The sequence below is a fragment of the Paramisgurnus dabryanus genome, chromosome 2 (genome assembly GCF_030506205.2).
Source record: "Paramisgurnus dabryanus chromosome 2, PD_genome_1.1, whole genome shotgun sequence".
In the NCBI taxonomy this organism is placed as follows: domain Eukaryota; kingdom Metazoa; phylum Chordata; class Actinopteri; order Cypriniformes; family Cobitidae; genus Paramisgurnus; species Paramisgurnus dabryanus.
In genome coordinates this window covers 48731617-48756848 of record NC_133338.1, presented here as the reverse complement: position 1 = coordinate 48756848, position 25232 = coordinate 48731617, and the positions used below count along the sequence as shown (strand labels likewise).

Genomic DNA, 25232 nt, shown 5'->3' with positions numbered 1-25232 from the left:
TAAATATATCTTACTTTATTTGTTACTTTGTTCTTTTCTATTTTTTCCTTATAATTTCTTAATTTGTTCTTACGTTATTTTCCCTCCCCCAGTTTTGCTGATCTGAAAGTATTCGATCTATGACTCAAAAAACGCAATGTAATCCATTTAACCACTACTATACTGTATAGTAAAATTATGTAATTTAAAAATGAGTTCCACCCTATTTCACCCCTATTCTGTGTAAAATTTCTGCCCTTGCCAGTGTTTCACACTAATTTGAGGGGTAAAAAATGTATTAGAGTTTGAGTTAAGGGTAATTTGGGGTTTCTTTGATTAAAACCAGGATCAGATGATTACTGATCAAGGACGATCACATCTTACTTTGTGAAATCACAGCGATCCTATGATAAGGGGGTGGGGCTTGGCCAGGGGGTGGGGCTTAGCTAGGGGACCCCTCATAAGCTTTGACATAATTCGAACACTGGTTACAACTAACCCCTCAGAACTTACGATATGAAAACAGCTAACGTTAGCGTAATTCTTGCCGTTGTTATAAATAGGCTACACACGAATGATTGCTGGCTGCCAACAAAATAAATGTGCCTGTCTTATCAAAAAATCGTGTGTCAAATTAATTTTTGTTCATATCTTGAATAAGGTCACGTCAAAGATCAAAATCATAATGAAATGAATGGCTAAAATCAGACTTTGATTTTCATTATCTCAGAATTTGATTTTAAGACTTTAGTATAGTTTTTACAGACCGGGTCACATATAAAAATGTTGTTGTTTTTTTTTGTCATAATTGTGCTGCTTTTTCTCACATATTTTGACATTTGTATCCATTTATAATTGAACTATGGTTAGATGAGGGATGAATATTGTAAATACTTGTCTATTATAGACAGATATATAAACAATATCCACTTCAAGTATACAGACAAAATAGTATTGAAATATTTGCCTGCAAACTTAATTTTTAGCAAGTGTTACAACTACCCCCCTGCCTGTTACAATTAACCCCACCTATGGGGTAAGTTGTAACGTTTGCACCTCTGTCCTGTTTGGTGTAATTGAGGTAAGTAATGGAAACAAACTTCGAATGGTCATTTGTAGCAGAGATGTGTGTGTTCCTTGTATAAAAATATAATTAATCAAACTGAAATATTTTTGGAATGATCGAGCCAAAACCAAAAAGCGTTAGGTTGTGCTCCGCTCTCCCCTACTACATCCAGCATGTTGATACATCACTTGATATACGTCATCTTAACAACAAGTTAGTCATTAACTGGAATGATATAAACAAGTGCAAATTAACCACAAGGGACAGCTGTTTAATATGTATTTGCATTTGAATAAAGCTGTGTTAACGCTTTTGGACATTTTGGAATAAAACAACGCCTATTCTTCTTCTTCGTTGCATAACTCCTCTCCCGGGGGCTCACAGGATAATAAATGGCCCATTGACTGAACACTTCGGCCTCTTGCCAAAAGAAGTAGTTCATCTGTGTACTTTTCGTCTACTGTTTTAGGAATACTATGAATTCGGATATACTACTCGCCTCATCTACTGCTTTTTGGCCTACTATATAGTATCAAAGTAGGCGTTTTTGGACACACCCCTTGTGTTATGCATATGGATCCACTTCCGGCTTCATTTCTCCCTGCAACGTTATAAGAAAGATGTTCCAGAGAATCTATTTCTTTCTACCATCACAATAGGACACAGAAAAAGATACAATCCAATCACTCTGTGTGCTTTGTTTCTCAAGTGCACACTTCCATATGCTTCTCTGGCACTTTCACAATATTGTTGTGTGCCACTGAGACGCTCATTAATTTTTAATTTGTGTTATTCTCAACACAAGAGATTGGCAAGAACAACAAATATGTTAGTTATTCCCATGCAAAATCTATTAATGATATGCAAATGAGTTTTGTTATTATCTGATCGGTGACAAGATTGTTTCGCCAAATACACATACGGGTTTGGAAGCTTATTTCCGTTCATGCACATTTCTGTGATATGTAAATACTTCAATTATAATGTGAAGAGAAACGAGACGAGACATTAAGCAATGAGGCATTGTTGAAATCCACCAAAGTGAAGTCACAGAGACAAACAGAGCTGGTGGAAATGAGAAGCAGAGCTAACCGTGGACAAAGATAAGATCTGAAGTCTTTTTGTGTTACAGTGAGACGGAGGCTTCATGGTTATTTTTCACAGCCAGAAGCAGCTAACAGTGTCTCATTAAAGATCCCTAAAGGTCTTTTGTATCCAGTAGATGTTGCCTGTAGAGATCTTTCCTTTTTATGTTGCAGCAGTTGGGACCATTAGATAAACCTTTGACTGCTTCACATTTTATTTTTAAATATATAGAGAACAGGTACCAACTATGGTTTCTGGTGTGAAAGTTGATGTAACAAGCTATATGTTACTAGTTGTCTTTGATTAATGGATACCAATATACAGTACTGTGCAAAAGTTTTAGGCCACCACGCTACCATTAGATTTGTTGTTTTTGCAATGTTCATATATAATTATTTCTCAGGTTCTCCGAAGATAATGACCAGGTAATGTTTTTTACAATTTCATACAAATATTTGGCTACTGCATAGTCTACTAAACTACTGATGATGGTAATAGGATAATAAGAAGTTTATTCCAAGAGAGTAGGCATATAATAATAAAGTAGCCTACCGCGTTTGCTGGCTTATAACGTTTTTACATGATTGCAGTTACATCACAAGTAAACAGTCTATAGTCTATGTCTACTGTATAATTTCATTTGTGTTCTTTTATTGTAATGTAAACATTACAAAATGCCATGACAAAGTTAATTGTGCACATTGCATTATTTCATAACATTGGTCGTTATAATGTCACTATACATGATTATGTTGTTGTTGCGCAACACGATCGCCCAAATCAGCATCTCTGTTGCATCCAGTGCCGACTTTTAGCTCACGCCAACGAGTAAAAGCCTGGCCAAGTGGGACTCTTGTCCGGTTCCTAACGCGGTCAGATTCTCTTTTCCTACTCTCTTCCGAACGCGCTTTCTTAACTTTTCAATCGTTGAGCATCACGTCTCAAATTTGCGTATGCAGTTGTTGTTTATAGGCTTGATCGACTATATCGGGCGCTACAAGAACCGACAGCCGGATGACGTCAAAGTACAGCGCGAATGATTCGTTACGGCACTTTGACGTCATCCGTCTGTCAGTTCTAGCAGCCGCACAAAGTCGAACAAGCCTAATGTGTGTGACGTCATTGCCGTACAGCAAGTCGTGATTCTCGCAAGATTTTTCAGGGGCGCTCCTCTCAAGCTTCAACGGCGTCCTCCCTGAGCTTCAACAGAAGGATGATTCGCCCTACTATGACTTTGTTTGCCACCGAAATAACTTTGAAGCTGTTATATTAAGGTAAAATAACTGCATAGTGTGTCTTTAAAAATAGGAAACAGAAATAAAAAAAATTACGAAGCCATACATGTGCATAAAATGACATCCTAACTCAACCCCAAAATTTAGACCCAAGCGACAATGGTCTCAAAAATAGAAAAAATGAGAAACCAACCAATATAGGAAATGACATGAAAAGATAGATGGTACTGAATGCGAAAGACTGTTGTATCATACAGATGCAAAATTGGACTTTGGCATATGCATTGCATGACTTTTAAAGCAGCGTGCTATTTATATGCAATTCATGACGGGTAGGAGTTTTAGCTCTATCCACAAGGATGTTTACCAATGCTTGTTTTAACTGTTGTTTGGGAAGCACTAAATCCTAAAACTATGCTAAACTAGTTTTGACATTGTTGGAAAACTTACAATACTATAGGTTTGCCAGTATCTGATTTGCTAAAAGCCATTGGGGGTGGAGTTTCAAAGACTGTGCTGTGTGCATGCTGTATTTTATTTCTTATGTATTATTTCAATATAATACAATTTAGAAAAGATACTGAAGTTTATATCTGGAATGCAGAAATATCTCTCAATATTTAATAAATCGTAAGTATCTGAGCGTTGGTAATAGCATGATTTCATTTATTTCAACGAGTGGCTACAGGCTACAGAAATTATACCGCCATTATTTCCCTGCACGTCTAATTTATCTATGAGATGAGACTTCTATTATATGCTTGATACAATGCCAGACTAAATGATTATATGGGCTGCTATTAAATGACCAGTGAATCATAATCTGAGCAAAATTATTCATTATACCTTTCTTACAATAATATTCATTAGCCGTCTTTGGGTGAAAAAATAAAAGCAAATTGTTTTGGTTTTACTAAATGTGTTTATAACATTATATTGGCAATTCAACAGTTCTGTTTAAAAAGGGTTCTTTATGTGTAAGCCAGACTGTAAAATCATGTTTTGTGATGTACTATTTCTACATAAAATCATCCTACATAATGTAAAGAACATTCTGTGAAAATATAACCTTGATACTTTTAACTGAGTAAGATCGTGTCAACGATTGAAATCAATGTGATATCAAACAATGATGCAACAAATCTCATTATTACATTATGAAACTTTTGCCTAAATTTCACAGACAGGATCACAATTGTTACACCATTTTTTTAGCAGTGATGGTATTGTGGGTGTGCACACAAATCACATTGATCATAGTACTGTAGTTTGTCATGAATTTTTAAGGAAAACATGGAAGTGTTTGGTAGCTTTTAAATTCATCTATGTTTGGATCCTAAGGAATGAATGGGGCTACGCTAAATGCTAACACATTCACGACGTGCTGTACAAAGATTAGTGCACTCATTGAAAAAAGATAGGTATGTATTAATTTGTCTAAGTTTAGGTAAGAACATATTAAAATATTGAAAAACAGTGGTGTTTTCCTTTAACAGTAACAACACTGTAATAAATGTCTGTAGAAATTAAAGTATTACTGGGTATTACTGGCAACAAGCTGCAAGTAACTTACTGTAGATTTTACATGTATGTTATTTACTGGCAACAGTTTGTTAAATGAACATGAAACATTTTCAGTTTTTATCTTCTACAGTAAGTTACTGGCAACCAGCTTCATAATTACAGCATTTTTTTACAGTGAACCTTTCATTTAAAAAAATGGTGAAATTAGCATGAACTATGATTAATAAATGATTGTTCAGTGTTAGTTAGCTAATCCATAAACAAACATAACCTTATTGTAAAGTGTTACCATAGTATTGTAGATAAAGTCACATGATAATATCTGAAGATCATTATGCAATGCTCCAAACTGAATTCAGAACAGTGTATTAAAGTAAAATAGGCAATAGCAGTCTTTCCCTTGTGAGACTGCCAAGACAACGTCTCATTATCAGTGTGGTAATACCTGGTGCTTTTGGATGCACAAAATCCACCAGCACACGAAAGTATTTACTCTCAATTATCATGGCAATAACATGCACTATCAGCTTGGAAAATAATGCTCTCCTTTCCATTTCCTGCCCTATCTCTCTCTCATTCAGTTTCTTGGCCAGACCATGATTACTCATTCTTGTCAACACAGTCAGCAGAGCCAATGAGAGCCAATGATAGTCTCAAAGGAAAGTTTGCAAAGCATTCACAGTGGCTCTGCCAGTCGCTTAATGTGGCAATGCTATTTCATTTACCCGCTGGGGTAAAGACAAGCAAAATAAATCAAAAAGGGAGGTGGTGTCATAATCTGCTATCTGTGTGATGATGATCATCATCAAGTCTGGGTGAAAACATTCTTGATCATCTTAAATCTATTCTGTCATTTCACTTTGCATCTTTTTATGTTAACCAGGAGCCATGAAGCTCTGAAATCGTGAATATCTGATAGCTGAAGGTTTGCCGTCTCTTATCTGATTCTTCTATTCTGTAGCTGATGAGATTTTGGTTTCTTTTGAGCGAAAGGAAAATAATCTGTGATGGTTTCTTTTGAGCGAAGGGAAAATAATCAAAGGGACTTTGAGATTGAAAGCAATGGTTATTACTGGCACACACGAGTCTCACGTATGCATGACGTACAGTGTAATAAGCTGTTGACGCACTTCATAGTTTAATGAACTTTTGTTTTGTGCAGAAAAGAGGTTGAGCCATTTAAAATGTGGGCTGCTTTTCCAGTTTCGTCTTGTTCGTGATGAATCATCATCATTTAATGAATCATAATAAGTTTGATGTCTGGACCTGCAGGATTGCTTGAGGGCTGCTTAATAGTCCAACACTGGCATACACACAAACTATTTCTGTTTTTTCCCTAATTCTGATTTTTTTTTCAGAATTATTTTGTTCTCATGGGCAAAGTGCCAAGCAGCTCCCGCTGAGTGCATATGCCGACGGACAGTTTCCTTTTGATTCGGAAAAGGTTAGGACATTGGAAGTCTGCCTAGCAGCCCCTCATCAGACGCCATACAGTTTATAAAATGTGTTTATTTAAGAAGCATTTCCCCGGAGGCAGAACCAAAGGTGATGGGTTCGAATCGATGCTTTCGAACTGACAAACAAGATCGATAGCTTTCGCTATTGTCGACTTTGTAGACAATCTGTGGTTACACAACACTTAAGCGATTTTTTGTTAACTGGGAGAAAAATGCCCTTGTTATTTTTATGCTTGACTCGAAGAAAAAATGGTCAAGAGGTTGAGAAGAGAACTTAGATTTACAATTTAAAATAACTTAACTTTCATGTAGGGCAGCTAAATGCCACTGTAAGATTGAAAACATGTTATTTCTCTATATTTGTAAATATTCATGATTTGCAGTAAAATCGAGTGTTACTGTACGCCCACCACAGCTTATTATTTTATACTCTAATCCTTTCTTTGTTATTCATTTTTATTTAAGTATTCATTCAGATCTAAGTTATCCAGGTTCAACCATGCCACCTCAATGCCAACTCATTGGTTCAGGGGTTTTTTCTGACAGTGTGGACATATATAGACATAGTTGATATAGAAAAATGATGCTAATTTGATTATAATTTCAAATAAGCGGCTTCTGAGAAATGTGGTTTAAATATATCCAGTATGGTCACAGGTGTCTATTTGCAGAAAGTGGGATGTGGGGGAGCAGATGTGATCAAGAGCAGTTCCCCAGAGATAAAACATGCTATTTTAGGGATTTGACTTAACCACGGACATAAACAGCTTCATAAATAGGCTGTGTGTGCATATATCCAAATATGCTAGAATTACATAAAGGGGTAAATAAAAAATGATAATTTTGTATATAAAAATGTATATTATCACAAGGAAATTATTAAAATGGAAATCATTGCCACCTGGACTGACAGTTTTGTTTTAATGGAGTATAAGAAAGATCAGTAATGTTCATTTTATCCAACCAATCTATATGCTATAACAACCACAAACTGCTGATAACTCATCTGTGAATATTCTTCTGCTGTTCCTAGTTAAGTAAATTCGAGGAATGTGTTAGGAGCCCATGGCTCAAGCTATCTATAATGGGCAGCAATTTAAGGCTGTTAGTGTGAACTTGTGAAACATCATTTGACATTCTCATACATATTCGCAAATAGATCGTCTGCATCTTTTCAATAACATCCGTTCCTTACATAAGCTGGTTTCTGTTTAGGTAAGTACAACGCTATCTCATTGGACCATTCTTATTCAGGTAAAGCCAATGTGTTCGGAGTATTCAGGAGATTTAAAACTGAACAGCGTGAATTATTTTGGTTGCATTATGCAGATATTCATTTTGTAAGTAATTGTGTAATACATTTGTCAGTGAATGGATAAAGATACAAATGAATGAAGAAAGGGCATAAAAAATAAGCTTATTACAGGTAGGTTTATTTTTAAAAAAGAAATCTGTTGCTATAAAATAAAATAAGTAAAAGTGATAAAAACTAGCAGTTCCTATTAAAATTAAGTGGCTTTCCACATGGCTCAAACCTTAAGTCTTATGTGTCTCTCTGTGTGTGTGTTTTCAGCAGTTTTTCGCTTTGCATGAACCAGGCTGCTACTTTATCTCTCTGCAGCATCTGTCATGTGTCACAAGTTACTGGTGAGAGTTATATAAACTCAATACATTCAATAGGGATTGATCCAAATCTCATCAGCAGAGCTGTGATATATACACATGTTCAGGCACTGTTGCCTGTTAACATCGGATGAAAGGTTTCATATGATCAAAAATAAAGGCAGAGTAAAAAGATACTGCATACATTTTATTTTAATGGTAAAATATGGGTAATCTGCAAGTAGGTCACAACCCCTTGTGTGTCTAAAAACAGAAAATGTAGGCATAAATACATGCTGATTTGTACACAACACAGATTTAATGTTGAATCAGAATTTCCTCTCACGTCCCACTCTCTCAATCTTCTGCAAGACAGCAGCAATCATAGCTTCATCTCACTCATGTCAGCTGTCATTTGGTGGGAGTAAGTATTGGAAAGGAAAAATAATCTTTTCTAAATCAAAAGATTCAGTCATTCACCGATCTATTTTTGCCATGCTGCACCTCATCTAAAACAGCATTTATTCTTATTCTTTTGTAATGATTATTAATGCATGCAGTTTTTATGACCTCACAGAATACATTTGTGTTTAAAAATCCATTTTCACACAGGCTCTGCAAAAAATTTGAAAGGTTATTAAACATGTAGAAGAAACTGTGACCTCTCATAGCACTTTCTCTAATATTATGTGATCGAAATGTTGATGTGTTATTTTAACTATATTAATAAAGGTTTTAATGAGTAAAAGCTACACTGAAAAAAATTATTAATTCAGTTTACTCATTTTTTTAAGGTAAGTGGTTGCAATCAATTTATTTAAGCTACATTTAAACAAAAAAAGACTAAAATAAAATAAAAAACTTTTGTTTAAATGTAGCTTAAATAAATTGATTGCAACCACTTACCTTTTTTTCAGTGTACACTGTCTTTTAACATTAAGAGAAACAGGACTAGACCACTTCATACAAACTTTACATATAGAAATATCAGTGTTTTTGTCACTCAAAGGTTGTGGCTTTGATACCCTGGGAACATACACTGCCAAATGCTTAAAGTGTCTACCAGATTCTTAAAAATGTAAAAACAGCTTTTATTTTTTTTAGACAATGCCAAAACAATATGTATTGCATATCAGATTATTAAAGAGATAGTTCACCCAAAAATCTAAATTTTGTCATCATTTCCTCATCATCATGCTGTTCTAAACCAAAGAAGATATTCTGATAAATGATGGTAAGCACACAGCTTGTAACCCTCAGAGGCGTCATGCCCATTCAAACTGAGGGGGCACGTGCCCCCTTGTTTGTTTGTTTTTTGCCAAATGGATTTTGCATGCAACCTCAAAATCATAAGCATCCATGCTGTAATTTGTCTTTTAATCTGTTTAATATGCACAATATTATCAATTTTGTGCTGCATCCTTGTCACTTTTTGGGGATTTTCTTCGTTTTGATAGTGTTACATTACTTTGTTCTGGCGGCAGGCGCTGCAGATAGCGCAGTCGCAGACGTCATTAGCGTCTGAGCGCGCTCACGGGCTCTTTGCTGTTGCTGCTGCATTTTGCTATCTAAGGAATGAAAACGTGTAAGAAACGCTCACAACATTTCCAAACCCCAGTACGGTTATGTGCAGTTAACCTCCTCTGTGTAGAAAATGTATGGTTTAAAATGTGACCGACTCTACTTTATATTAGTAGATTTCTAGATTCATCTTGGTACAAAACCAAAGTTCGCCAGAGTTCACGGGGGCACAGAATCACACATGCTCACATATGAGGTAAAATTTGATGCGTTACTCTAATAATTTTAACTACAATTTTTTTTAAATTCATTATTGAACATTAAAATCAATCACGTGCCTAGCTTATGTCATTTTCGTTGTTTAAATACTTTATGGATTTAAAATTACATTAATTTTATAGGATAATGCAGTTTTTGTGCAAAATGCATTAATGACACAATTAAACAAGTAATTTATTAAAACTTAAATAAAACATGCCGTTTCAGATGTAAATATGAAACCAATATGTCATTATTCCGATTGAATAGTATTTGATATGAAAGTTAGTCAACACTTTTATTTTGGAAGTTTTTGCATGAAAGCAGGGGTGTTCAGATTATTAGAAATGTAAGTGCCATGGAAAAGACTGAAAGCTCTATAATATTTCGTTTGATGTCTGTGTATGCACACATTTCTGTGAGATGTGCACCCTAGACTTCCATAGTAGGAAAAGAAATATTATGGAAGTATTGTGATAAATGATGATGAAGATATTTTGATAAATGATAATAAGCACAAAGTTGACGGTACCCATTGAATTCCATCATATTTCCTACTATGAAAGTCAATGGTTATAATCAGCTGTGTGCTTACCATCTTTTATCAAAATATCTTCTTTTGCATTCATCAGAAAAAATTAATTCATGCAGGTTTAGAAAAACAGGATGGGGAAATTTTGACAGAATTTTAATTTTTGGGTGAACTATCCCTTTAGCATTATTAACATCAGCTGCAAGAAAAATAAACTAATAAATAAATGCACATACATTTAAGTGCCACTCTAAAAATGGCTGGGTTAATTTTGACCCATAACGGGTAAATATGGGACAGAACACACAGCTAGGTTAAAATTGACCCAATGCTGGGTTGTTTTAATCCAACTGCTGGGTTATTAAACCCCATGGTTGCATAACAACAACCCAACATTGGATAATTTTAACCCAGCTTGTGTTCTGTCCAATTTTTCAGGGCTTCTTTGTTTACAGTTTGTCCCAAATGGTTTGTGCATAATATAAAGTAATTTATAAGCACATAAAATAGAAATATTTCTGTAACTCGTTTGGTTACTGAACTTACTGATAAAAATGTATAATTTGAAATGCACTGTAAGTCACTTAGGATAAAAGCATCCATCAAATGCAAAATATTTATATACAACTTTCCTGTTAAATAGTCAAATTATTAACATTAGCTGCCTAAAAAAATAATAAACATACATATAAATAAATATTTGTATATACATGCCAATCAATTAATTTAAGTCTTTTTCTGTGATCTTTTTCTCTCTAGTTTGTTTCAAAGTAAATGTGTATATCATTTAAAAACCCACTCCAAACACACCTGTAGTGACGTAATGATTGCTGCCCTTCAATTGAGTGTGATCACGTGACTCCTAACTTGATTTGTGACAGGTGCGGATCTTTACTGGAGCGTGTGCTGTGTAGTCCTGTTAAATTAATCTCTCATTGTTGGAAAAAAGTGATTTTTCAAATAACAATGGCTTGTTACTAACACACACCATGGAAATTAACGTCTCCATCCCGACACCAGTTGAGTATAATGTGACAGAGACGGATATAACGATACAGGGGACGCTAGAGGCTCACCGCCCAATCAAAATTGGGATAATATCAGTTTTGGGAGTGATGATAACGTTGGGAAACATCGCAGTGGTGATGGTCATAGCTTCCGCTGTATCGGGATGGTCGAGAAACTCCCGGTATTTCCTTTTATCGTTAACCGGAGCCGACTCGGCGTTCGGGTTGCTCATCATGCCTCTAAATCTGTGCGTCAGTTTCATGAAGGAATATAACAAGGGCCCGGACCCGTTCTGTCACGTGGTGGCGTTTTTTAACGCGACTATCTATTCCACGTGCATGTACACACTCGCAACCATAAGTCTGGAGAGATATATCGCCGTGTTTTACCCCTTAAAATACTCCACCCTGCTGACGAGGAGGAGGGCGCTGCTTTTGATCTCGTTCGCGTGGATCTTCCCACCCGTCCTCCTCGTGCCCATCTCGTTTCCAGCGGGCATCATTGAGGTTTACTTCTCGCGAGCGTCGCTCGTGTGCAACCCCCTGTACTCCAGCAACGTCACGTACTCGCTCACGTTGACGTGCTTCATCTTCTTTCCGTGCTCTGCTATCATGACCTTCTGTAACCTCAGGCTCTGGATAGCTGCTAGGAGACAGAGGGTCAGGCTGAGGAAACACAACTGGGGTGGAGGATACAGACCTAAAGTGGCCTTACGTGTACTCGTGCCCGTCATGACCGTGTACTACACCTGCTGGACCCCCTGCATGGTGATCATGCTTTACAATGGTGAGATATGTTTACATTGTGTTTGCAATCATGAGTCAAAGCCAAGATCATAGGTTCGAATCCCAAGTAACACACGTTGATAAGTTTTGTAATGATCTGTTTGTTACTTTTGATGGCAGCCTCTGTGAGATCCATAAATGTGATGTATACATGTAAAATGAATCATGTTGTTACACATCTGTATACATTTCTTTATTCTAATAAATACGAAGGAAGATATTTTGAGGAATGTTTGTAACCAAACCGATCAAGAGCCCCATGCTCTTCCATAAGATGAAAGAATATTATGGAAGTGAATGGGCATGAATGGTTTTATTACAAACATTTTTCAAAATATCTTCCTTCGTGTTCATCAGAACAAAGAAATACAGCTTTGTAACATCATTGTAGTGAGTGAATGACAATTTTTATTTTTGGGTGAACTATTCTTTTAAGGATATAAACTAATGTGGATATAGATAACACTGACATCAAAAGTATACATTGATTTTCACTGCCTTGCATTGTGTTGTTTATTAGATGTCTTGGGAAAACTCCCTGAGTAAAAACGGTTATTTCTGCTCCATTTTTGCATTAAACAACTGTCCCTTAAAGGGTTAGTTCACCCCAAAATCACAATGTAATCATAAATCACTTTTCCCTTTGGTGTTCTAAACTACCAAGTCCTGTGATTGTCTTCAGAACACATTTATAGAGATTTTTGATGAAAACGATAGGCTTGTGACTGTTTAATTTTTCACAATCAAGCCCAGAAAAGAATGAAATGCATCGCCAAAAAGGTCCATGTGCCATCAGTAGTTCAATAATAATAATAATAATAATAATAATAATATGAAGTGAATACAACACTTTTGTGAACAGAGAAAACAAAACAAACGATATTATTCAACAATTTGTTCTCCTCCGCAGTCATTCGGTGCGCGTTTACGAGCAGACTATGGCGCATGCACCGTGACCTGCTGACGTAGTTGCCAGCGTACAGACACAGAATACACTGGCAAGTAGTTTGTGCATTTATATGGGCTGTTTAAAGGTCACGTTCTTTCTGATCCCATTTTTAAACCCTAGTTAGTGTGTAATGTTGCTATAATAGCATAAATAATAACTGTAAAATGATAAAGCTCAAAGTTTTCTGCCAGGCGATATCTTTTCTTTAACAGAATTCACCTTTCAAAGCCTACAGCGAACGGCCGGTTTGGACTACAGCCCTCTACTTCCTGATTTAATGACGTCAGTAGAACAGTTTTTTGACTAAAGTCCACCCACAGGAATACGTCAGTCGCCAGCTAAGCTAACGGCAAGCTAAGAACCAATCAGAAGTCGTTACGTATTTCTGAAGGAGGGACTTTATAGAAAAACGAAGACATCAGCCCGTTTTGAGGACAGAGAAACGGCGCTATACAGATGAGTAATTATGTGAGAAATACCGCGTTTTTTTTAAATGTGAAACATGAACACATGTTATATTGAGTACTGTAAACACAATCAAAGCTTCAAAAACACAGAACGAATGGGACCTTTAAGGTATTGTTTACAATTCTTGCATTATGGCTTAAAAAAATGAAAGGAAAAAAACGTTGGCAACTATGTCAGCAGGTAATGGTGCATGCACTGTAGTCAGCTCGTGAACACACACCGAACGACCAAGCAAGGAGAAAAAATTGTTGAATAAAATCGTTCGCTTTGTTTTCTTTGCGCACAAAAGTATTCTCGTTGCTTCATAATATTATTGAACTACTGATGGTGCATGGACCTTTTTGGCAATATTTATTATTTTCAGGGCTTTGGAAAATTGGGAAATTAAACTGCAGTCTATGGGACAGTCACAAGCCCTCTCGGTTTTTATCAAAAATATCTAAAATGTGTTCTGAAGGACTTGGTGGTTTAAAATGACACATGGGTAAGTGATTTATGATTCAATTGTTTTTTTGTGGTGAACCAACCCTTTAAAGGCACTTTAGTGGGTATTTTAAACATGACTTAATCAAATTTAGCTGCTTCATAGACATTCTCTTTCTTTTTCTGAACAGGAATTAGAATTTTCTAGCACATATGTGACCTTTTCTGTAAAAATCCAGCTAAAGTCATTTTTTTGTGATTTAGGAGGCATGTTCACCAAGGCATTTTGCCTGTGGCCATCGTATGTCTTCAATTGTTTCCAATGAAAGTGTAGCGCTTTTCAAAAACTCCAGCATCTGGCGGGTTTTGTCCGTGCGGAGCGCCAGCGCTTTGTGTGTTTTCCAATTTTCACTCCTCTATCTAATCGCAGTCTGGTAGGGGTGGGACAAATGCCACAACAACCAACTGGCGCATTGTACAACAACTAATAAACAAAATAGAAGTATCACAGCAACCAAAGCGCTCTGCCGAAGAAACGCACACATAATTGTAAAGCTAATTTTACATTTTTTATTTTCAGCTATTTCAGGCAGTGGCGTCCCAGAGTGGGTAGAGTTTATTGCTGTCTGGCTACCAACCTCCAATGGCTTCCTCAATTGTATCTTTTACTTCTGGATCAACCATAGCTTTAGAAAGAAATTCCATCTGGTCCTTCAGAAACTCTGTCTAGGACTCTGTCCAGGCACTGACACGGATTCTGGTTGCGTCAGCTCCGCAGAGTCGTCCGTGATTCCTGGATGGAACAGTAACTACTCACTTCATGAGCGATTTTCTAGCGTGTCTTCCACCTGCACGTTATTCACGCTCACGAGAACCGAGACCAACATCCGTGAACCAGTACCGGCTTGAGGAACCTTTATACCTTTTGAAGTTTTAAGGTCTCGCCTCTGAGGTGTCATTAATTTGTGTCCAGTTCTAGATGGAAAATAACTTTACAGATAAGCTTCTTTTAATCATCATTCTCAAAGGTTTCTCTGTCCATATCTTTGTTCTTTTTAGTTTAATGGCTTTTGGTGCCTTTTTACCTTTTGATGGCACTATCTCATATTTACTCAGGAAATGTCATGTTTCTTTAAAGAAAGATATTGCATTAACACACACACACACATTTTTGCACACATTTCTTTATCTAGCAAATCCGATATTAAGTAACTGAGGAAAGTTAACCTTTAAATCTCAGTAATGGAGTTTATGCAGATAGGGGAGTAATTAGGCAGGTAATGTAAAGGTCAGATCAGCTATGCCTTTTGGCTTTAACATTTTCGCATCATGACATTTTCTTTTCAAACATTAATTTTATATGTCCAGCAAAGTAGGCCTTTTTGTTACATTTCAGGCATTCTCTATCCACCCAGGACCAGCAAAACCAAGTAAATGTATGGATATCAAATTGGTGGGCTGAAAAAAGCTGCCGTGCTCAGAGGGTGAAATTACGTGAAAGCACCACTTCTTGACTGTGTTGTAAAATTGAACTTTAAATCTGAATTTTAAATTTGTTTTAGCTTAAGCACTTGTTAAAAAATGTGAGTTTTCAAGGTGAAATGTCTGTGTGGTGGAGGTTTAAATAAGCATGCATATGAAAGCTGTTAATGGAAGTATTATACAGAAAAAAATTATGTTTGGATACTAAATGTTTTCTGTGTGTAAATAATAAATTTTTTATACTGTTTATAAATGTTTATATAAAATGTTAAGACTTCTGTTTGTTGTACAAAAAATAAAGCGTCAATGCCCACTTATTATCTACAGCATAACTTTTTGTTTTGGATGCATTATTACCTCAATCTAAAATCGGTACTATTTCCTGAAACACATGGACATTTTATGCAGCCAGAAATGATGATCGAATACTAAAAGTTGATGGTGTGTATAATAATTTTTTTTATACTGTTTATAAATGTTTATATAAATGGTTCAAACTGTTTTTTTTTTTTACAAAAAAGCATTAAAGCCCATTTATTATCTACAGCATCATTGAGGGGATAATTTACTCCAGAATGAAAATTTGATCATAAATCACTTACGGGTTTGGAACAGCACGGGAGTCCTTTCATCGTCTTTGGAATACATTTTTAGTTATTTTTGATGAAACCCAGAGACTTGTGACTGTCCTGTAGGCAGGCTGCTATATAACTGTCACTATTCAAGCCCAGAAAAGATTGAAATACATTGCCAAAAATGTCATCAGTAGTTTAATATTAATAATATGAAGTGACACGGAAACTTTTGTGTGCAAAGAAAGCAAAAATAACTTAAAGGAACAGGCCCACATTTTGGGAATTCAGCTTATTCACCGTATCCCCCAGAGATAAGTCCATACATACCTTTCTCATTTCCGTGCGTGCCGTAACTCTGTCTGACGCAGTTCCCGCTACCTTAGCTTGGAAGACTGGAAGTGAATGGCTCCAGCTAACAAACAGCTCCCAATAAGTGACAAAATAACGTGAACATTTTCTTATTTATGTGTTGTGAGTTGTATAGTCACACCGTGTACAAACAAGGTTATATGAGACAGCCATCTTTTAAACGTACAGAACTATATTCTCAGAAGGCGAAGCACTGCTACTTGAGCGAAGTGATTTGCATTTGTCTGAGAATATAGTTCCCAGTATGTATACTGTTGTGACTGTGTCTCATATGACCTTGTTATTTGTACACGCTGTGACTATACAAATCACAACACATAAATAGGAAAATGTTCACATTTTTTTTTCACTTATTGGGAGCAGTATGCTAGCTGGAGCCATTCACTTTTAGTCTTTGTGCTAAGCTAAATTAGGAGTTGTGATAATGTCGGTCTTGTTTACATCACCAATCCCAGGAAGTAAACTGTTGCCTACAATCCGTGTGTTTGCTGTAGTCAAAGAAAAGAGATTTACGTTGGAGATGATAAATCGCGTCATCGTTTACTTTGGGGTTTATACCTTTGCGTATCGTTAACATGAACTAATACACACTTACACACCAAAGGAAATGTTAAAACGTGAATCAGACAATAGGTGCTCTTTAAAAATATCCTAATATAGTCAGGTGCAGATATATACCTTTGAGGTACTAATTGCACAAAAGTGTACTTTTTGAATGGGTAATGCCCCAGTGACAGCAAGGGACCATTTTTTAGTCATTTTTCTGACAGTTGAAATGACTAAAGCAATATGTTGGCTTTTCTCTAAATATCCTGGCTCTGTGAGAATTCAACATAGCAATTGCCATTGTTTAAAAATCTGTTTGGATTCTTTTTTTGCTTTACTGCTTGTGCAGCAATTACAAATTTTACTTTTAGTTATAATCTTAAACCATTACATCAGTTTCCCTGTGTTTAAAATTATATTTGCTTAAACTGTCTGTAATTTTCAGTGCCTTGTGGCCTGTGAAACATTAAGATGTTCATGAGATGGCAGCCTGGAAGAGGAGAAAATATAAAACAGCTTATGTGTTACTGTGACAGTACCCACACATGAGCACTCGGGTATGTAGCTCGACACTTTCTGAGCAACGTGAGACCACTTTCTGCTCAAGCTTACGTACTGTGTGTTTTATCAAGGTGATATTTATAGTTTGTCACTGAAACATGAAGGTGTGATATGTAAGGGATAGTATATACTGTATGACAGATTTTCCCACATCCCAAAAAACAGTATATTCTGCATTTTTTAAAAGTTGTTCACTTAAAGTGCACATATTTAATTGCTAAAAAAATATAAAAATGTTGTAGCTCCAGAAATACTGCTTTCCTCAAATGCTCTGATTTTGTACAAAGCTCATCGATCTGAATACCACTGTGTCTCTGATTGGCCAGCTAATCTGTACGTTGTGATTGGCCTGAATAGCTCTGACGTCAGCTGGAAATGTAACGCTCCTTACCATGTTTGAAAGATTTGGTCACAATGCAATGCTAACAGGAGTTAACTTACAGGCTGTGAGTCCAAGCGGGAGGAATTATGATAATATCGGTCTGGTCTACATCACCAATCCCAGGAAGTAAACTGTTGCTTACAATCCGTATGTTTGTTGTAGTCCAAGAAAAGAGATTTACGTTGAAAATAACTTGCGTCATCGTTTACTTTGGGGTTTGTACCTTTTGCATATCGTTAACATGTACTTATACACACTTACACACCAAAGGAAATAACAAATCGTGATTGGACAATAGTGCCCTTTAATAGTTTGGTTGCCACATGGCAATATTTTTAGTTAGATGAAACCTATATTGGTCAAGTATGTGATGCACAAAGATTATCATTACACGTTTTACTGGAATAGGCTACTTCCTTCTTAATGGTCAATCGTCCATTGGCTGTGTTTATTTACATCTATGCATTTGGGGAATACTTCCATCTAAAGTTACTTACAGTGCAGGACAACTAGGGTTGCAAACAGGCCCGGTACTAGGCTTGCTGGACTGGGGGGGCAGTCAGGATTTTTGGGTGGGCAGCCATTCCTCGACTAAAATGATTCATACACTAAAATTATGGATGTTTCAATCCAATATTATTTTGCATAGGCTATGTCTTAAAATAAAGGGCCATTTATATGTCCTTTTGCACGTTCAAATTTTAAAAGTAGATCCGATTAGATTTATAATGATTTATAATGTTATAATGATTACACTTAATGTAGTTTTACACATTAAGTCACAGTTAATGAAATCAGGCAAGCAGGTGATATTAATGCAAAGCTGTACTAATAGCTATATTTTAATAATGTGTACACTGCATTTAATCTATTATAGATAAATTAAAGCCATTCTTATAACTACTCAACATATGCCTTTCTTCTAATAAACACTTGTTAGTAGGGCTGAAACGATTCATCGAGTTACTCGATTTACTCGATTCAAAAAATTCCTCGAGGCAAAAATTCTGCCTCGAAGCCTCGTTAAATTCCTATGACGCGCACTACACGCGCCGAGATCTGATTCACACGGACCGTTGTTCAATGTTCAGGAAGCACATCATAGCGCGTGGTACATTTTGAATTTAGTTGGCGCGATGGCGGAGCGAATATGTCCATAAACGGCAGAGAGAGACTGTCTAAAGGTTGGGATCATTACAATATCATTACATTCAGCATCTGAACCGAAAACATCCACTGCTGTTTCACCAAGCGTCGATGAAACAAGGTAACGTAGCTTCCGTTGATTTTAATCCCATACTGTATTTGTAGCGATGTCGTTATGCGGTTTGACTAGATATGATGTTTAGCTTTGATGTTTTTAAGTAGTAAACGTATTCACGTTCAATTGCAGGACAGTATAGATTAAAAAAGAACCCCTTCACACACACGCATGCACTACAGGCGTGTGTACCAAAAAACGGCACCACAGTGCAATCATATATGGGCAACTTGTAATCTGACATATTCTGTTCAATAATAATAATCTCTGTCTTATTGGAGTTTAGCATAAGGAAGTTATTCTCTCTCACGCGAGTCAGACCGATCGCGCAATGCATCACATATGCTTAAACTTTTATGTAGCCACGCAACAATAATTTCAGCATGCATTCACTGTATACAGCGGGACGTGATGTTGTGATTTTTCGAACGGATTCTTAACCTAAAATGCACCGCAATGCAAGTGATGCAAACCAAATGCAGCGTTCTATTGAAAAGTAATGTATGTATTTCTGCAGTACCAAAATGCAATGAAGCAACTGAACGTCTGACTGGGGTGTCACTCTTCCTCACGCACAGAACGCGTGCACACACACAAACACAAGTGCAAGTGCGCGCATACACACAGGTTGTTACCATAGCAAATAGGCTCATCCCAGAAATGATATATTATATGTTAAAAGCCTAATGGTAAATGCTGCAGGTGTAGAAATGTACATAAACCAGATATTTACTTTGATGTCAGGGCTAGATTACAGCACGAAACCAGTTGTGCTGTGCATATTAATAAATTAAAGTGTTTAATTGTTGGCACTGGCACTTATAAACACTAAATGGGTAAAAAATTGAAATAAATAGGCTTATTTCTTGGAGCCAAATACCTCTGTTTTTTTAGAAATAAAAGCCAAATGCTTGAACATTTTACAGCCAAGTCATTTTCGTTATGCATTATTTGTTTTGGTTGTTTAAAAACACACAAAAAAATTATCCGATTACTCGATTAATCGATCGATTCAGTGCTAGATTAATCGATTACAAAAAGAATCGATAGCTGCAGCCCTACTTGTTAGGCACTTTATTTCCACTTCTCGAACATTTTCTTCATTTAAAATAATGCATTTTCAATGTGATATGTGATAAGCTATATTTTCATTAATTCCTGACCCTATCATGCTGCTGCAGCAACCTCAAATATCACGAGAAAGCACAACGCTTTAAATAATCTATATTGAAACATCATGAAAGCATGACAAATTCGTCAAAGGTTATCCTGTTTGCCTATAACAGCACCAGACAAAAGCACAAGCCCTAAAATACTGTAAATGGGATTTGCGACGAGACCAAAGATAGATCACACTGCTTTGTACATAACACAGCAAGTTAGATATTATAATACAACGCAACATTATAAAATGCAACGTTTTACCTTACGATGACCTTGCGGAGTGAAAGCTCCTCCTGAACTTAAATGTCTGTAGATTTTTGTGTGTGAAGTTTTTTCTCAAACGCGAGCTGAATGAGATGATGACGATGAAAAAAACGCTAAAATTTGAATGTAAAACTGCACGCAATGCTCAGCTGTTACAATGCTGTATATTTACTGTAAAACCATCTTATATCAATTATATCTACTATATAGTATGCCACAACCAAACTGCATATTCTAATTTTAAACAAACAGAACTACGTCTAACAAACACATTAAATGTCGCTGGAGACTTGCCATTGGCTGTTGTATTTGAATGAATAAGTAATGAGGTGAGCCTAAGAAAGGATAAGGTGCTATTTTGGGCATGTTTTCCTATATAAAAAGTTTCATTTTAATATGTGTTGTGTTATTACGTTTATGTAATACTAAATTGCATCGTTTCTGATATATATTTTAAAGATGCAGTTTTTTTTAGTCACCGTCATAGAGAACAGTAGTAGTTTTCATGTGAGTTAAATACCGCTGAAGAGAGCTTCAATGCTTGAATAAGCTAATCAGGCAATAGTGGGCGGGAGCCGTAAACACTAGCTTTGCCAACAGAAGATGTTTTATGTACAAAGAGACGCCGTTATTTTATGGTTGGCTGAATATTTTTGGGGGGGCAGAAGGAAAATCTGGGGGGGCAATGCCCCCCCCAGCCCCCCCGTAGACCCGGCCCTGGTTGCAAAGGAGTGAAAAATTTCCAGGGGAACTTAATCTGGGAAATTTTGAAAATTAAAAAGTATGGAAATTTATATAAACTATATTATATACAAACATGAATAAAAAAAAATTTCAGGCATGCAAATCCAAAATCAAGCAACTGAGGAAGGTTAATCTACAACTAGGGTTACAAATGGGCAGAAAATTTCCATGGGAACTTAATCTGGAGAATTTTAGAAGTATAACAAATGGAAGTATAGCAAATTTATATAAACTATATTATTTACACAATGCATGTCTGATTTGGTCACAAGCACAAGTAGAATTTTCAAAAATGATGTCTTGACTGATTTAATTGTAAGTATAACTTTAATTGATTCTTTCATTAAGTAACACAAAAGCATAAAACATTATTATAGTTATTATAAAAGTAATACATAGCTTACATTTAGATATCTGATTTACTGGCTAGCCAGCTAGCTACTGTATAAACACATTTAGGTATTTGCTAGTTAAACTGTTTTATTACACGGCTCTCTGGAATGCTTGATTCTGATTGGTCAGTTGAGACATTTGCAGGTTCGTTCTTTTCAAATAATAACCGCTCCAAAGTAATAACGCATAGCCGGGGTACTACTTGTACGATTAAAATCGCTCCACGCCAATAAAGATTAGCCTACTGTTTGGCGCCATCTTGTGACAAACACTGGACAACCACAATTAAGAATGGAACATTTTGACATTAATTTTAACATGTACGGAAAAAAACAAAACATTTAAACAGTGGATAGAAGAACGAACAACGACAAGACACGGAGAGCTTATTGAGACTGAATTTGACAAAATAGAGCATGACAGCTACGAAGCCAACACACAAAAAAATACAGAATGGGCATTAAAACTTCTCAAAGACTGGCTAAAACAGAAAAAAATGGAGACAAGTATGAAGCAGAGGATCTTAATAAGGTATTACGATCATTTTATGCATCTGTGCAAAGTTTCGCGGAAGGATAAAAATGTTAATTTAAAACAAATATGCCAATAAAATATTTCAAATTCATATTCATGTCCAGTTTTTTTCTTATGTGTTAAGTAGCCGTGTAATAAGCGGGATAATGTAGAGGCAGCCGGTAGTTATCGGGAAATAAGCCCCTTCCAAAATGCAGCGTGTCGGAGCCGATGGTGTAGTGGGCCACACTCCGACATTTGGTTCTTTCGATGACCCGAGTTCGATTCCCGGCTCATGGTCATTTGCCAATCCCATACCCCTCTCTTCTCTTTGTACTTTCCTGTCCTCTCCTAAACTTACCATTAAATAAAAAAGGCAAAAACTGGCCAAAAATGCAAGCAGGTGTGGCTTGGGTAGGGGAATCCCATATGGAGGATTTTTTTAATTTCAGGGGGAGATTTTTAATTTTAGGGCGAGGATCATTTTTAGACACTACTTTTTTAATGATCTCACCTAAATGTTTTCTCAGTCAGTGTATTTGTCTTTACAGTGCTATAATGTTGTTGCACACTAGCTTACACAGCCAAGGAAGTTTTTTACTAATTTATGTAATTACGTGAACTCATGCAAAGATGCACATTTTGACATTATTTTGTGTGTGGGATTCAAGAAATTATATGTGCATGTTATGGAAGGAAGTTCATGAAGGGGGTGTGGCCCCAATGGCCCTGTGCATGTGACTGAACAATGTGTAGTGTAGAAATTCAACTGAAATTGTTTTAAAGCCTGTTGTTTTCAAACAAAATTATGCTGCAAGATTATTTAAAGCTCATTTGTAATTTTTTTAATTCGTAGTTTATTCCAATTAATATTCCCTGCATTGAAAGTTTCCAGCCTTGAAACTTTTGCAACCCTAACTACAACTGATAGTTCTCATAAAAACATGAAATCAATTGTGTGAGGTTAAGAGTCCACATAAAAGTTGGATCACATATAGTGTACGGTGTCTTTTCTTTATCTGGGCAGTGGGAATATCTCTGTGAACCTTGGTGCTGTTTCAGCAGCATCTAAAAAACTGCTACAGTACCATTATAGACCGGCAGAAGACGACATGATCAATTCAGCTCTTTCCTTGGTTTCTGTAATTGAGAAAAATGGAGGGATAAAGTCTCACCAAATCCTATTATGGTGGTCATATCAAATCAGCTTCTAGCGCTCTCGAAGGTTAAAATCAGACATAATGCTGATCAATGTTGTATAGAGCGAGCTTTGCTAGGCTGGTTTTAGGAGATAAATCTGCATAGGTCAATAGAGATCGCTCTACACCCCTGCTGTTGTGCTCTGTTCAGTTGTGTGTTTAACATTTATATCATTTATATAACGCTTGCATGAATGAGGATTGAACATAGAAAATGTGATTTATATTTTACGAAAGAATCGGTTTAAGTAAAAGAATAGGAATATATAATGATCTTATGAAAATCCACTGAGCAAATCCATAATGACAGGGTTGCAAAATAGGAAGCTATGCAGCGACACCATGGGGGCTGCACATCTCTCTCATAAATGCATGGAAGTGTTAACATGGAAGCAAACCTTCGCAGTGTGCTTCATCTGCTAGCCAGTAGAAGACTTAGCTGTTTGTTGTCATGGTGATGCAATTACAATGAACGTTGAAGATCATGTGGATGCCCCTGTGCCATTGTGAGGAGATGCAGAAACCAAAAGGGGGCACTCAAAAGCTGTCATAGCCAAATAAACATAAACAATAAAAATGATCATTGCTCATTTACTGTTGTTTATGGAATTGATCCATAATAGAAAGCAAATTAGAGGTAAAATGAGGTGACTCTTCGATGAAAAGCAGTTTTGTTTTCAAAATGACATGCACTCATGATTCATTCATAACAAGACTAGGAAGTTAATGTATGTGTTCATTTATAGTTCAGTGGTAGAGCATTGAGTTTACAGCACAAAAGGTCATAGGGTCGAACCCAGGAAACACAACTATGGGTAAAAAATGTGTACCTTTGCACTGTAAGTCACTTTGGGTAAAAGCAAATGAAAAATATAAAGACCTTTTAACTTTAAAAGATCAAGGAGAATTAATTCTGACAACACCTTGTTGTTTTACCTTCCTTTTGTGGGATCTTCGATAAGTTGCTTGGAATTCACAATGAGTTTTTCATCTGTCTCAAGTCTTAAACAGGGTATAACTGCACAGTACTGTACATTCAGCTTGCATTTGCAAAAGACTTTTAAACCCTCGTGTATTAAAGACTGTGGGCGGATTTAATTATCACCGTCGTCACGCCTCTTCAGTGAGCCTTGACCTTGGATGCTTTTGTTAGGCCCATGTTCATGTAACGTTCCCTCCTGACCCGTCTGATCTGAAGCCTGTGCAGAAGATGATCTCTTGTTGTGGTGACATATGGAGTCACCTTGAATCATGCCATATTTCAACATGAGATTTCTTACTCGTACAGCATTCAATATAACCCTGTGCACCTCTGATGTTACTGACATGGGGTAAATAGTTGTAGGAAACTTACTGTAACATACTGTGACACTGGATCTGACATGGGTTGATGATTTCTCTCATCCTTTAAAAAAAACACTAGTTTTTCATTTAAAATGGTATCCCCAACAACATTAACAGAATGGATTTGTAAGCATCAGGCTTTTGGTAAAATTCACAGAGGCATTGAAATGATTCATCCATTTTTGCTAAGAAAACTCACAATGCATCTCTCCATATGGTACGAGACCAAAGTAGAAATCACCATCCAATTTCCCATGTAAACATTTCCCAGCTGTTTTTTTGAGCTCTAATCTGAGACTCAATCACTCAATTCTTCTAGAAAATGCTAGGATGGGGATAGTACCAGTGAACCATTGCATACAAGGTCAATTTTTTTCTGTGCTGCTGCTTATTTTGGCTGATTTTTGTCTACATGTACTTAATACAGCTGACAAAAAGTTTTCAGAATTTGTGTTTAAGTAAAACTTATGGATTGATTCAATTTAAAAGCGATTTGCAGTACACACTATTCAAGCTGGTTGGGGAGGTACATGGGTTATGTC

The 25232-nt window shown here is 36.4% G+C and overlaps 1 protein-coding gene across 1 annotated transcript; it reads left to right on the top strand.

Moving 5' to 3' along the window:
- The first annotated feature begins 11150 nt into the window (after nt 1-11150).
- LOC135743730 (melatonin receptor type 1B) lies at nt 11151-15690 on the top strand. Its single transcript, XM_065261532.1, has 2 exons — nt 11151-12054; nt 14474-15690. Exons 1-2 carry the CDS (start codon nt 11250-11252, stop codon nt 14800-14802), a joined length of 1134 nt encoding a protein of 377 aa, XP_065117604.1. The 5' UTR covers nt 11151-11249; the 3' UTR covers nt 14803-15690.
- Nucleotides 15691-25232: the final 9542 nt, after the last annotated feature.